The 16,449-nt window shown below is 28.1% G+C and overlaps 1 protein-coding gene across 1 annotated transcript; it reads left to right on the forward strand.

The window, feature by feature from the left end:
• Positions 1 to 1,874: 1,874 nt before the first annotated feature.
• On the forward strand, positions 1,875 to 4,610 carry BO82DRAFT_367744 (uncharacterized protein; the record flags this gene model as incomplete). The annotated part of the gene is made up of 4 exons (XM_025637091.1): positions 1,875 to 3,585; positions 4,186 to 4,283; positions 4,533 to 4,535; positions 4,584 to 4,610. The coding sequence occupies 4 exons, from the start codon at positions 1,875 to 1,877 to the stop codon at positions 4,608 to 4,610; spliced, it is 1,839 nt and encodes a 612-aa protein (XP_025488520.1).
• Positions 4,611 to 16,449: the final 11,839 nt, after the last annotated feature.

Genomic DNA, 16,449 nt, shown 5'->3' on the forward strand with positions numbered 1-16,449 from the left:
ATAAAGGAACGGGTGATTGACGGGTGGGATTCATTTAGACCAAACAATTATCTGTCCGCACTCCTCAGGAATCCTTAGAGACCTTAAGAGACCTTTGAAATCCTCAGGCACCAGACCCCGGTTGGATGCTGGCTCCAATCAGATGCCCCAGGCCCGCAACTGCCAAACAATGGCCACAGCACTAGTCCCAGAGAGGACAAGTGTAGCAGTCAAGCGAGCCAGTCAGCAAGGCAGACTGGACCAGGGCGGCGAAGTGGGCGTCTCAGCTCAGCGTCTGGAAGCTGGAATTGGAGAATGGCAGCTTTCACTTTCTTTCTCACTGACACTCTGCCTCTCTCTCTCCCTCACCCCATCAAACTTACCCCCCCGCTGGTTCCCCTTCCCTTCTCTATCTATTATTACTTAGTGTTCTCCTCATTCATTCATTCATTCCTCTATTCTCCCTTCTTTCTCACCCTCTCTCTACCTACCTCTCTCTCTCCCCCTCTCCCTCTATCTTTTGCTTTCACTCCCTCCCCCTCTACCTCGACATCTTTTGTTCTCCCTTCTCTTCCTCTCTCTTATTCGCGTACCTTCCGTCACTCCAGGCCTCCTTCGCCCCCCCGTCAGCCTTGTCATTCTACTTCCACAAGATTCCTTTTTACCCTTGGCCTCTTTTCCAAAGGCCTCATTCCCGCTTATCTCTTATACCTCACTTAATTGCTTTGCTTCCATCTGCTAGACCTTTAATTTGCGTGTACTGCCCGACCTTGCTTTGTGCTCGACTTCCATCCGACTTTATCGGGAGAGGTATCTCGCACCGTCTGTCTGCCTGAGGCACCAGAACCACTTGGCTTCCCGATTAGGCGCGGCAGGAAAGCCACGGAGAACGAAACAGAAAAAAAAAAGCAAAAAAAAAAAAAAAAAAAAAAGGCGGCCAAAACACGCGCCGAGAGCCGAAGAAACGAATCAATCACACCCGGCGTTGAGACTCGTTTCCTCACTTCATCCTCTCACCTTTCCTTCTCTTCCCACCGTCCCAAGTGCGCGGAATCCTTATCAACCCCAGAAAACACAAAAAAGAAAAAAGCGTCAGTGAGAAAAAGGGATTAAAAGAAAAGGTTATCAAAGATAAATCCGGAGAAACTGAGAAGAACACGCCCTTAATCATCCATCTATCGATCTCCCTTGACAAGAACACAAAAGTCTTTGCTTGCATCCCTTACTTCCTATCTCGTCACCATTGCATCGCTGTGTTTGTGTTGCGAAGGACTCGGACGGACAGTTCAGGCTTGAGTCTTCTCTTCATTACATCGTTGTGTCGAGCTTTATTTTTCACGCCTACTAGGGAGTTGCAGAGCATCTCCCGTCTGTTCACCATCATCGGTCTTTTAATCGCAGACATATCCTTCACCTCCACCGTTGCTTGAGCCGACTACTCCTTTGCTCCGGTCGCGTTTACCTTCGCCCTCTCTCTTGGTCATCCTTTCAAGCCAGCAGCATTGATCGTCAACGCTGACGCCTGGTTTCTATTTTCTTGTACACCTGATTCTTAATCGCTCTTTGCCGTCTGGTGCCATTCCGTCAAGGCGCGTCGACTTGCATATCTTCCTGTATTTCGCAGGTAAGCTGGCGTTGAGGCGGTTGCTCGCAGCATTTGGCTGATTGTTACGAAAGCTCCTACCGGTCTCTGATCTTGGAAGGTGTGGACTATTATTACCATTCGTTGCCCCTCGATCGTCCAGTCTCAGTTTGTCTGTGCGTCTCATCATTGCCGAAGCCTCTTAATCCTTTAATACGCCAAGGCTACTCTGCGTTGCTGATTCACCAGCACACCCTTTTCTTCGTCTTTTGCACATATATTATTGTACACTTCATCATCTACAATCACGAGTATGGACGCTGGCGGTCTTGCTCAAATGAGCTACAACTCTTCTTTCAATAATGGCGGTTCCCTCGGGGTTCCTGGGGCCAGCTTCGGCTCTCGGCGGAAGGGTTCCCATATCAAGCGACTGAGCGTACCCCCGCCGCACATCGCGACCATTGACGAATCTCAGCCTTCTGCACCCGTCCCGACGCCACGCACTAGCCGTTCTCATCTTCTGGCGGGACTGAGGACCGCACCGAAGTCCGCGACCGTGCCGTCTGCAGTTCAACGCCAGCAGCACCTGGGTTACGAAGGCGACCGGTATGGCACTCTTTCGAACCGAGCTACGGAGCGTGTCCCTCAAACCGCCATGGGAACCGGTTTCCCACGCCACTCACTAGCCACGAATCAGAATGTGGACATGAACACGGGTCGTCCTATGTATACTTTGCCGGAGCAGGTGCTCGCACCTCCGGCTATTGACATCGCTGGCGATATGCCAATGGACGATAATCTGTATGCGGAATTGATGTCGACCAACCTCTTTCTTGCCGCTCAGCAACAGCGCCTGCAGCAGCAATTGATCAGTGTGACTGCAGCAGCCCAGCAGTTCCAGGGCATGACCTTGGGTGGACCTATGGCTCAGCAGCAACAGGAATACCCTGCGCTTTCGGTTCCCAGCATGAGCTTCTACCAGCAACAGCTTCAGCAGGGTGTGCAGCCGATCGTGCAGCCGGTGCCAGGTCAGCCCGGTCTCTTCTCGGTCTACAACCCTCTGACCGGCCAGCAAAACTTCATCTATGACAACACCTTCCAGCAGGAAAGCTCCACTACTCCCTACCACGAAGAGGAGCCTTCGTTCCCATCCGTGCAAGTGCCCACTTTCAGAGCCGAGGTTTCTCCCCCCGAGTCCCACCAATCCCCTGTCAGCATCGGTGAGCCCGTGTCTCCTCCACGGTCGAGCCCGTCGCCGCCTCAGGACGTCGCTCCTCTGCCCCCGCCTTCAATCAACGCATTCCGTCGGGGACACAAGAAGAGCTCTTCTTTCAGCCCTGCACTGAAGCTGCCCATTGACACCATAAAAGCCAACAGCCAAATCGTGGCGCCTGGCCCTAAGACTGCTGCCTTGCCTCAGACCCCTGCGACAGGAACTTTTGGCCCTGGCCAAGCTCGTGCGGGTGAGCATCCCACTCGTCAGCCTCGCGGCCCTCCTTCCCTGGAAGAGCTGGTTGCGAAGCCCACCTCCAAGTTTGAAGGCAGCAAGAACTTTGCCACGCGTCAGCGACGTCGGGCCGTCCACAACTTGGTGCGCGCCGGCATCGAGCGCCGCGGTGACACTCGGAGCTTTGGTTGCCATAGCAGTGGTGGCACGAACACCCCCGCCAGTGAGAAGGAGTTCACGTTCTCAGATGGAGATGATGCCACTGTGCGTAGTGGCAGTCTTTCCAGCAAGCCCAGCTTGGGTAGCCTCCGCGCAGCTGCCAATGGTGCAATTGGTTCCGAGAGGAAGGAAAGGTCTTCTCGTGAGCGCAGATCGCAGGATAGCCCCTACAACACGACCCCTATCAGTGAGGATGGTGGGTTCTTTGGAGGAAAGTTTGCGGACGTTCGAGCGGATCAGGGCTCTCCTCGAACGGGCTCCCCATCGGTTGCTGCTGTCGTCGCTGGCCAGGAGACGGTAGCTCAGGGTCAGGAACGGCGCAAGACCCCTATGCTTGTGCTGTCCAGCGCTGAGAAGCGTAAGACCCCCACCATCATGTAATGTGAACGTCGTACATAATGTGACCTGAAACGCGCTACGGGATGTGCCAAGCTTGGATGATTTCTTTATTTCTTACTTCTGGGGTGTTTTTTGAAGCATATTGATTCTATTATTTCCTGGTTCCGAAGACAAGATGCTTAATTTTGTGATGTCAATGCATGGCAGACCTGGTCCTGAGCGATCTTCTGTCTATGTTCTTTTCTCTCTGTGCTTGGACACACGACCGGGCTCTGCGAGACGGTTGGTTAGCCGGTTCGGCTTGCTCAACAGCTCACCTCGCAAACCCACATATGAATTTGTGACTTATGTTATCTTTTTTTTTCTCTATCATTCCTTTTCTCCACTTTCTACAACCTGAACAAATTGATGAAGCTCCCCGAGCGGGCTGATTGACACATTAGCAATGCGTTGCCATTCTATCACGTCTTTTCCTTGAGCGTGGAATCTCCTAAATGTTCATTGCTTCCCAAACGCCGGTCTAGACACCAGGTTCACTTCTGGGAACTGAACCTGGGCGAGTCGAAGCCCACCTACATCTGGTTATGTAACCTTTCTGGCTTAGAAAATCGAATAGTAGAATTAGTTGCAATCGGACGAGAAGCAGCAACATCTCCAGACGCGTATGCATCTTTTACACTATTTGCTCCCGGCCCTTCAAGTACCAGTACTCATTTGGTATGTTTATGATGTAGACTGGTAAGGAAACTACCGAACTGGATTGCTGCAGAAATCGAGCGAGTTTCCCTTTCCGCTTTAGGTCAGGTTACAGGTCAAATAGGCCCGTCTGAATGCCAAGGTGGACCTTAACTAGTCATGTGACCATGGTTTCACGGCACCTGGCGCGTACTATTAATAATATTAATTACAATTCTTCCAACCCTTTTAGAATCAAAACTAAGAAATTTTTAACTAGTTTCTAAATAGTTTGTAAGTAGTTATAAATCAATATTAATTAACTTTTATTTTTTATTATAGTTTTCTTCGCCTTTTTATAAGCTCTAATTCTTTCTCTTTATTTTAAAGCTGTATTTCCTGTCTCTTAAAATCTATTTCTAACTGTTCTAGCTTAAGTTCTTAATGCTGTTGCTTAAAGCTTAAAATATTCTGTAAAAAAATTATTAAAGACTTTAACTAAAAAATACTAAACTACTTACTAAGTAGTTAGTAACTGTTTATTAAGTAACTAAAAATAAAAACAACTACTGGTTGCTATCTTGACCCTAAGATTATAACTAAAATCTGAGAATAAATTTAGACTAAGAATTAAAAGAAAACAATAATAGTAAACAGCAGCATTTTTGTAATACTAAGTAATTAATAATGAATTAATAAATAGTTGGAAATTATAAATTTATATATAAATATATATACTTACTCTTTTAAGCTATATATTTTAAATAATTAGTCTTTATATTTACTATTTGAAATATAAATAATAAATATTAAAATCAGTATAATTTATATATTAAAAATATCTTATTTATCCAGCTTTGCAGAGCTAAAAGTAAAGTTTTAATAATTATTTATTAATTAGTGTTATGGGACCAAGGCCCTGTTATAGAGCTCGGCTTCAGGCACCAGTTGGCACCTGAGGCCTCGCACACTAAGTACTAAACTAGCACTAGCTTAGCACACACATAAAGGAATTTTGTACGAACAGACGAAATAGCTCTTCAGCTATTTCTTCTTGTTCTAAGGCACGTTTCAATTAGCACAATCTATCCGTCCCGTAACAATTAGTTACTAAGTACTTACTTTTACTATATACTGGTAGATAGATTATAAAAATAATTTTATATATTTTTTCTATTAAATATATTTATAGAATATATTAATCTTAAAAAAAGTTAATATATTAAAAAGCTTAATTTATTTTTTAAAACTATATAAAATTATAGTTTTATTAGAACTATAATATTTTTTAAATATATTTCTGTAAATAGTTAATAAGTATTTATTTGTCAAGGTGCAGGCTGGCTGGGTGGTAGGAATAGCAGAGCTGGCTGGGAAGGTCTTAATAACTGGTTCTCTTTATTTTTAACTAGCTACTTAGATCAGGCTATTTTTAGATTTATAGATAAAATATAGCTTAAAAAGCTATAAACAGGATCAGAAGCAGACAGAAGATTATAAAGATTATATATTATATACTAGGCAGTTGGGGAAAGCAGTAAGATTACACAAATAAAATAAATTAAATAAACTAAATAAACTAAATAAATAAAACAGATAAAATAGACATACCAGATTTATATTATAATAGTATACTTTTTTTAAAGCTAAGCTTTGTTAAAGTATAGTTACAGCTTATTAAAATAGTAATAGTAAAAGTTCTTAACTATTTAGCAGATATTTATAAAATACTATACTAGTTTTACTATAGGTAGAGTGGCTTAACCTGAATGTTATACCTTAATCTTAACCTGGCCATAACCTGGCAGTTAGATTAAGATATAAAAAATTTTTAGCTGTATAGTTATAGTTAGGTTAAGATATAACTATTATTTTAACTGTTTATATCTATAGGTTAGAAAGATTAGATATAGTAGGTAGATTAATAACTATAGGTTAATTTATAATATATATATCCTTTTTATATAAATAATGTACAAAGTATAATATATTTTTAATTATAGTATAGTAATATTTTTTAGTTTTAGTTTATTTATTCTATTTATTTTATCTGCTCTATCTGATTAACCTGCTTTATTTAATTAATCTATTTTATTTAATTAATTTATAATTTAATTAATTTAATTAATTTATAATTTAATTAATTTATAATTTAATAAATTTAATTAATTTAATTAATCTGCTTTACCTACTCTACCTGCTCTATCTAATCGACCTGTACTATATATTCTATCTAAAAGATATACTATACTTTATAAAAGACTTTTATAAAGCCTAATATAAAAAAATAATATTTATTATTAAATATACTAATAATATTATACTATTTTTTATACTGTTTAGAACAGTAATTATAATAGTATAAAAATTATAAAAACCAGGTTTCTATCTCTATCTAAATATATATAGTATTTAAAGACTTAAATAAAACTAGTTTTCCTATTACTAATAATAATTGTTTTAGAGTTATTTTTAAGATTATCTATATTTTTATTTTTATTAATATAGAAAATAGTAATTACCTTATCCTCCTTTTACTTTTTAGATATAAAAATAATTAAGTCTGGATTAAGATTATTAAAAATATTTTAATATTTCTTACTAATAGTAAAATAATTAATATATATCTAAAATATAACTGTTTTAATTATATTAAAATAAAAACAGCTTTAGTAATAGTAGCAGATATTTTAAAAACTATTAAATAAATATTTAATACTAATACTATTAGTTGCAACTAAAAGAAAATCTTTAACTATTTAATAAAAAATAAAAAACTAATTACAGCAGAACTTTTAGTAAGTAAAAATATTAGTATATTTTATAGTATCTAAAACAGTATTAGTTTAATTAAAAATATTTCTTTAAATTATATATTTTTAATATCTAGATATATTTTAAGTTTTTTAAATATTTCTGCTGTAGGTAAGAGTCTCTAGTATTTAAAAATATTATAAAAAGCTTTATTTAAATTAAATAATAATATAAAGCTAGATAACAGTATATTAATTATTAGATTCTAACTATAATAAAAATAAAAAATCTTTTTAAAAATAGTTTAGTATTTATTATACCAGTTAATATTATTATTAAACTATATATTCTTTTTAAACTTTTTAAGCTTTAATATTAGATTTAGAATAATTATAATTATATAGATATAGCCTTCTGTCTAATAAATATAATAGTAGTACTTTTAAAGCTTTTAATATATATTTTATAAGTTTTTAAAAATCTTTTTTTTCAGAGCACCCGCTTTTTTATTAGTTAAACAGTAGGCCTACTGTTCTTAGATAAATAGAATATAAAAAAAAGATATAAAAGCTTAAAAAAATACTTTATCTATTTCTATTTAATTATAGTAGAATAAAAATAATTAATATTACTATACTTACAGTACTAAATAAAACTTTTAATTACTTAATAAAAATTAAATATCTAATAAATTATAAAATAGATTAAGTTCCAGTAGGTTTTATAGTCTAGAAGAAAATAGTAAACTAATTTAGATTTAAATTATTAAATAAGCTAAAACTTTTTATAGTATTAAAAGCTTAGATTTATAAATTATATAATCTTCTAAATCTATAATTAAAAATTAGTATAATAAGCTATTACTAAAAAAAGACTTTTAGAAGCTATTTATAAAAAGCTACTATAAACAGTTTTTAATATAAATAGTAAAAGCTGTTTGTATTAGCCTTTTATAAATAACTTTTAAAATATATTTTTTTTAAAAGTTTTTAAAATATTACAAGAGGTTTTAAGACTTTTATTATAATTTTTTTATATATATTTAACAGTACTATTTAAGGCCTTAATCTAAAGATTATATAAAAAAGTATTAACTACAAGCTAAATTATATAAGTAAAACAGAATATATAATACTAGTTTTAAATAATCTTTAAAAAGTTAGAATTAACTAAAGTATTATAAAGCTGGGTGCTCTGGCTAAGCTGGGCTTAGAATTTAAATAAAATTATATTAATTATTAAACTATTATTATTAGTATTATTAGTTATTATATCTAATAACTAATAGGCTAGATTATATTTATATAAGATTAATAGAATAATTATAGCTAGATTCTTACTAGTATAAGATTCAGATACCAGTTAAAAGCCTAGTAGAATTTTATAATAATTTATATTTTCTATTAAAAAATATCCAGTTAAAGTAAGAAATACTTTTTAATTAAAGCTGGTCCAGTAGTTTACTATAATTAATATTTATTTATTATCTAAAAATTTTAATAACAGCTATATATATATATCTTTTAATAACTTTAAAAAATATTTTTTAATCTATATTTAATTAAAAGGACTTGGTTTTCAGTAGGGAAATAAAACAGTAAGATTAATTATCTATTTAAATTAAATATATTTAACAGTTTAGAACAGTAGGTAATAGATAATTATAAAATATAAAACTTAATTTTAAAAATTTTATTTATTATAAGCTGTAGGCCTAAAAAAAGTAATAATTAAAAAATATCTATTTTTAAAAAATAAAAAAATAAATAAATATTTATAATAGTTTTTTATTTAGTATGTAACTAATTATTTATTTAAATATAACTAATAGTATTTTCTTTTTACAACCCTTATAAAAATAGTAGCTTATAAAACTAGTTTTTAAGTTTTTAATTTTTAGATATTATAAAATATAAAGATATATAGTACAGTAGATATAAAAGATTCTGTTAAAAAATAATATATCTTTTTAAAAGCTGTTTTATATTATTAATAACTTCTTCTAACCGAAGTAAAATAGCAGTTTTTAGGTTTATATACAGATTTTAAAAAAGATTGTCTCCTGCTACTAATTTTAAAAAATAAAGACTTTTTTTTTTAAAAAATTAGATATAAAATAATCTTCTAATTTTTTACAACACGTGTAATCTTAAGATAAAAAGAATCTGGCTTAAAAAGCTTATCTTAGTTTAATTATTATTATAGTTTATAAAGATCTAAAAAATAGAAAAAAAAAGACTTAATAATATTTTTTAAAAATAGGCTAAATAACTATAATTAACTTATAATTTTAAGACTACTCTATAAGTAATAAATATAAAAAATAAAAATAGAAAATTTTATAAAAGTAGTTTATTTTACTTTAAAATATACTTTTATATAAATATAATTTATTATATTTTAATATACAGCCAAAGCACCCGCCGCACTTTATATATTTTAGTAAATCTAATAAGCAGAGAATTATATCTAAAGCCTAGAATTATAAATATTTAAAGCTAACTAAATTAAATAGATTAAAAATCTTATTTTTATATTTAAAAAAGGCTTTTGCAGAACCTACTATAAAAAATATAATATCTAATATTAAACTAAATAGTTATTAGAAAATATATTTGCTGAGAAAGACTAAATAGATAGTATAATATAAAATCTTAAATAAATTTAGATTAATAAAATATTTAGAATTATTAGGGTTAAAGGGGTTAAAGGAGTTAATTAGATTAATAAAATAATTAAAATTATTACTATTAAAAGAATTAATTAGATTAGCAGAGTAATTAAGATTATTAGAATTAAAAAAATTAATTTAAAAATTTATATAATTATATTATATACAGCCCAAACAGTACTATAATTATATATTTTTATATATATTTCTTACTATAAAAGTAATAATTTTATAAAAAGCTGGAATTTATCAGTACTACTAAGAATTTCTTATTATTTTTTAAAAATAGAGATAAAGAAGATAGTAATACTTTATTTAATTACTTTTAATTAATTTAAAAAGCTTTTTTTTATATACTTTTAAATAACAGTTAAGATAGTCAGATTAATAATCTATTAATCTAAATATATCTTAACTGTACTAAAGCTAAAAGGGGTATAGTAAATAAAATTTAGTACTAAAAACAGTTAAAATAGTTAATTATCTAATTTTTGGCTATACTATAGTTAGGTATAAAAATTTTCTTAACCTGGCCATAACCTGGCGGTTAGGTATAAAAATTCTAATTAACCTGACCTGACCTGGCCGTTAGCCACTCTAACTATAGGATCTAAATGTTACGGGACGGATGGATTGTGCTAATCAAAACGTGCCTTTAAATAAGAAGAAATAGCTGAGGAGCTATTTCATCTGTTTGTATAAAATCCTTTTATGTGTACGCTAAGCTAGTGCTAGTTTAGTACTTAGTATGCAAGGCCTCAGGTACCAACTGGTGCCTGAAGCCGAGCTCTATAACAGGGCCTTGGTCCCATAACACTAAATAACTAATCTACTTTATAATATATATTAAATAAAGGTGACTGTATCCTCTGCAGTTCTATATAAAATTAAAAATATTTTTAACTTTTTATTTTTTAGATTTTTTAACTTCTATATACCGCAGCAGCAGCTGGTGTTATTCTGGTAGAAGATTTTTACTAATAAAAATTAATAAACTAGTATAAAATATAGGATATATTTTTATACTTGGTAGTAAAGTTAGTTAGTATATATACAAACTAATAATTTTTTAATCTTATATAGTTCTAAAATATTCCAGTTAAGTTTCTTATAGAGTGGCTTAATCTGACTGTTATATCTTAACCTTAACATGGCCATAACTTAGCAGTCAGATCAAGATATAAAAAATTTTAACTGTACAGTTATAGTTAGATTAAGATATAATTATTACTTTAACTATTTATATTTATATATTAGAAAAGTTAGATATAATAAATATATTAATAACTATAGATTAATTTGTAATATATATATTCCTTTTATATAAATAATATATAAAGTATAATATATTTTTAATTATAGTATAGTAATATTTTTTAGTTTTAGTTTATTTATTTTACCTGCTTTACCTGCTTTACCTGCTTTATTTAATTTATTTAATTAATTTAATTAATCTGCTCTACCTGCTTTATCTACTTTATTTAATTAATCTATACTATATATTTTATCTAAAAGATATACTGCACTTTGTAAAAAAGCTTTTATAAAGTCTAGTATAAAAAAATAGTATCTATTATTAAATATATTAATAATATTATACTACTTTTTATACTATTTTAAATAGTGATTATAATAGTATAGAAACTATAAAAACAGGGCTTCTATTTTTATTTAAGTATATATAGTATTTAAAGATTTAGATAAAACTAGTTTTTTATTACTAATAATAATCTTTTTTTAAAGTTATTTTTAAGATTATTAATATTTTTATCTCTATAAATATAAAAAATAGTAATTATCTTATTCTCCTTTTACTTTTTAGATATAAAAATAATTAAGTTTAGATTAAAATTATTAAAAATATTCTAATATTTTTTACTGATAGTAAAATAATTAGTATATATTTAAAGTATAACTGTTTTAATTATATTAAAATAAAAACAGCTCCGGTAATAGTAGCAGATATTTTAAAAACTATTAAATAAATATTTAATACTAATATTATTAGTTACAACTAAAAAGAATCTTTAGTTATTTAATAAAAAATAAAAAACTAATTATAGTAGGATTTTTAATAAGTAAAAATATTAGTATACTTTATAATATCTAAAACAATATTAGTTTAACTAAAAATATTTTTTAAATTATATACTTTTAATTTTTAGATATATTCTAAGTTTTTTAAATATCTCTGCTGTAGATAAAAGTCTTTAGTATTGAAAAATATTATTAAAGGCTTTCTTTAAACTAAATGATAATATAAAGCTAGATAATAATATATTAATTATTAGATTTTAACTATAATAAAAATAAAAGACCTTTTTAAAAATAGTTTAATACTTATTATACTAGTTAATATTATTATTAAGCTATATATTCTTTTGAAACTTCTTAAGCTTTAATATTAGATTTGGAATAATTATAATTATATAAATATAGCTTTCTATTTAGTAGATATAATAGTAGTACTTTAAAAACTTTTGATATATATTCTATAAGTTTTTAAAAATCTTTTTCTTCCAGGGCGCCTGTGTGGCCGTCACTGATTCTGTCACTGGTGGTGACCGTTGTTCCTGCCTGGGGTGTCATCTGCATTATTAGTAACTACAGTCTACTGTTTTATTATCTATAGCTATTCCAGTTTTTAGAGACTCCCTTCTAAATACAACTAACTTCTATATATAAAATAACTTTTTTATATTAATTAGTAGTATATTCTGCCTTTACTTTTAATACTTAATTTTTTAGTATATTTATAAATTCTTATCTTTTACTTTTAATATTATATCTATATATCTTTTTACTTTGTATATATAAACAGTGTTAATTATACTAATTTCTGGGCTTTTTTTAATAAGCTATTAATTATCTTTTCTTTTTTTTACTAGTACTATATCTGTTTATTTTATATTTACTAAATACTAAATATTATATTCCTATCTACTAAAGCGTTACTGATGGTACCTTTTTTGATATATAAAAAAAACAGTTCTAGTATTCTTTATCCAGTTTTATTTATTTCTACCTTTTATATATGATTTTTTTTATTTTTTATACCTACTCTGCTTTTTTTCTTATTTTATATTCTTTATATTTCTGTCTGCCAGACTTTTATTAATACAGTATTACTTTCATCACTATTAATATTAGCTTTATATTATATAGATTATTTATCTATTTATTCTTCTATGTATTTTTATTCTGCTATTAACTTTTTATTATTAGTACTTTTTTCTAAGTTAGTTAAGTATTATTTTAGTATTTTTTAGACTTAATAATTAAATAGTTTATTTTTTTTATTTAATACTAAGGTCTTTTCTTCTACTGCTCTGTTAAACAGCTTTTTATTAAAATTTACAAAAATTTTTTATCCTATTATTTTGTTAAGTTTAGTAAAAAGCTGTATACTTACTCTTACCCCTCTATCTTTATATAAATATAAAAATTTAGGCGTGGAGAAGTAGAGTATAAAAATAAATAACTATATTATAACTATAGTATATATAAATAATATAAATTATATAAAAAATAAAATATATAATATTTATAATTTAGAATATAGAATAGATAGTTTTTATATTTTTAGTAGTCCTCTACAGTGACCCTTTTAAATTATTTTATAAAAATATTAGATTATTTTTTTAACTTTACTTTAAAAAGATAATTTTTTTAGGGAAGTATACTATAATATAAAACCAAAATAAGTAGACTTCTTCGGGATATTATATAATTAAAAAAATATAGTAACTATTCTTAATACTGCTTACTAATAATAATAGTACTAATTAATAAAATATTTTTTTATTTAACGTTTTGTTAATTACTAGTACTACTAGTATAGTATAAGTAGTACTAAGTATAGAATCTGTATACTATAAAATATATAAATATAATATCTTAATTTTAATTAATACTAGTATAATACTATAAATCTATTTTTTAAGTATATTATAAAATATCTGTAAATATATCTTACTTTTATTTTTTCTATTTTTAAATAACTATTTACAATTCTTAAACTTAATATTTTATTAATATTTTTATAATAATATATTTTTACTGATTTTATAACAGTAATCTAACTTATGTTATTATTATTATATAGTCTATTAAAAAAAGAATTAAATCCTACTTTTTTATAAACTCTACTTTTTTTTTAGTAAATACTATACTACTAGTAGTCTTTTTCTCTGGTTTTATTATTTTAAGTCTTTTAGTTACTTTATATATTAATTTTTTTACAGCTAAAAATATACCTTAAATAGAAGAATTAGGCTTTTATATCTTTTACTAATTTAATAATTTAGAAATCAAAACATCTGTTACGGGACGGATGGATTGTGCTAATCAAAACGTGCCTTAAAACAAGAAGAAATAGCTGAGGAGCTATTTCATCTGTTTGTACAAAATTCTTTTATGTGTGCGCTAAGCTAGTGCTAGTTTAGTACTTGGTATGCAAGGCCTCAGGTGCCAATTGGTGCCTGAAGCCGAGCTCTATAACAGGGCCTTGGTCCCATAACACATCTAATTAGACAGCTTTACTAAGTATATTTTTTTATTATATCTATAATTCAACCAACGTTTTATCTATTTAGAAACTAAGACTTTCTATTTATTAAACAAGCAGAAATCTGATGGTAAGAATATTTTAAAATTAGACTAATACCAAGCCTTTTTTTATTAATGTTCTATATATTACTAATAATTTAATATATAATAAATTTAAATATCTTTTATAATAATATCTTTTTTAATAATACTATTTTTAATAATACCTTTTTTAATAATATCTTTTTTAATAATACTGCTCTTAATAATGTCTTTTTTAATAATACTGCTTTTAATAATACCTTTTTAAATAATACTGATAATACTTATTTAATAGGGATATATATATTTTAAAATAGGTTATACTTTTTTTTAAAAATACTTTTTTTATTTTAAACCTGTAATAGATAGAAGTTTATTAAATTAGTTTATTATAAATAATTTTTAATCCTGCCTACAAACTCTTTAATTAACTTTCTTTTTACTTTTAAAATCTAGGCTTTTAGTATAGAGATTTTTTAAAAAGACTATACTGGCTTAGTAAAAATATTCCAGTTATTTAATAATTTTTTCATTTAAATTTTTTTAAAAAAGCTGGACATCCTTAAATAAGCTGTTAAAAAATTCTTACTTTTCTTTAATTAAAAAATATAAAGTTAATATTAATCTAATAATACAGTTCTCTTTTTAATTATTATCTAAAAAAGATCTTACTAAAAAAATTCCAAAAGAACTTTAGATTATATATAATTTTTTAAAGCTGTTTTACTATATTCTATTATCTCAGCTTAGCTAGAAAAAGCTATATTTTAAAATAGCTAAATACTTTAATAATCCACTTAAGTTTTAATACTTTTATATATAAAGATTTTTTCTAATAATTATATTTAGTAAGTATATATTTTTTTCTAATAAAGATCTATTACTACTAGGTGATTTTATTTAGATAAATTGCAAGATGTTCTGAGACTATAATATTTCTATTTAATATAGTTAAATTATTTTTATAAAATTTAATAGATAAATATCCTTTTCTACCAGTAATTAGATTATTTTAATTATATAACTAGTATTAGAATAATACTAACTATTTAAGCTTTATAAAAACTGTTTTAATTTTTTTAAACCAGATTACAACCACTCTTACTTTTTAATTAAATATTAAAAGTATTTAAAGATTTTAGTATTATTAGTTTTAGAATAAGTTAATTTTATATTTTTTATTAAACTACTTTAAAGAATAATTTAATTTTTATCTTTTATATACTTTATCTACTTATTTATAAGTTTTAATAATATATTAAAGTATATTTTTTTTAAGTAGAGTTGGAGATTAAATATTATAAATACAGCTATTTTTAGTAGTTATTTAAACAGTCTAATATTTAGTTAATTTTATTTCTACTATTTATTAATAACTTTAAAGTATATTAAAATATATATAACGCTTTAAAAGGTTTTTATCTTACTTTAGTAGAATTAACTTACTAAAAATAATATTATTTAAATAATTTTTTACTCTAATATTAGATTTTTATAGTATAAAAATAAAAGATAGTATCTAAATATTTAAAAATAAGATCTGGACTTTTTTTCAAAATATATATATATTTTTTCATAAAGTACATATAGTTATTACTATATTTATTATTATATTTACCAGTAATATACTTTAATAAGTAAAGAATTCTAATACTACAAATTATAGTACTAAATTTAGGTATTATACCTACTATTATTGTCAGGAACTACTTGACGCAGTAGACATGTTAGTTAGACAAGGCAAAAGCAGTTAGAAGTAGTCTTCTATTAATTACAAAACTAATTCTTAGGGATTTCTAATCTTCTAAGGATTTCAAGTACTTTTATATATTTTAGAAAAAAAGGGTCAGCTTTATACTACTATAAAAATCTGGATTAGAAGCCTAATAAATTAGTAATAATATTAGTATTAAAGTAAAAGCTGGCGGCTGTATATTATAAATATTATATAATAATTTATACTTCTCTGCCAAGCCGGACTACCTAGTCCGGGTTATAAATAAAAATAGCTTTAATATATAGTTAGAAAGAATAATCTAAATATTTAATAATACTTTAACAGGCTATACAGCTAGTATTACTATAGTAGCAGAACTATTAATATAATATTATATTATCTTATATTATATTAGATATAGTAAATAAATAATATATATAGAGTGGCTTAACCTGACTGTTATACCTTAACCTTAA

Source organism: Aspergillus uvarum (genome assembly GCF_003184745.1).
Source record: "Aspergillus uvarum CBS 121591 unplaced genomic scaffold BO82scaffold_57, whole genome shotgun sequence".
NCBI lineage: Eukaryota > Fungi > Ascomycota > Eurotiomycetes > Eurotiales > Aspergillaceae > Aspergillus > Aspergillus uvarum.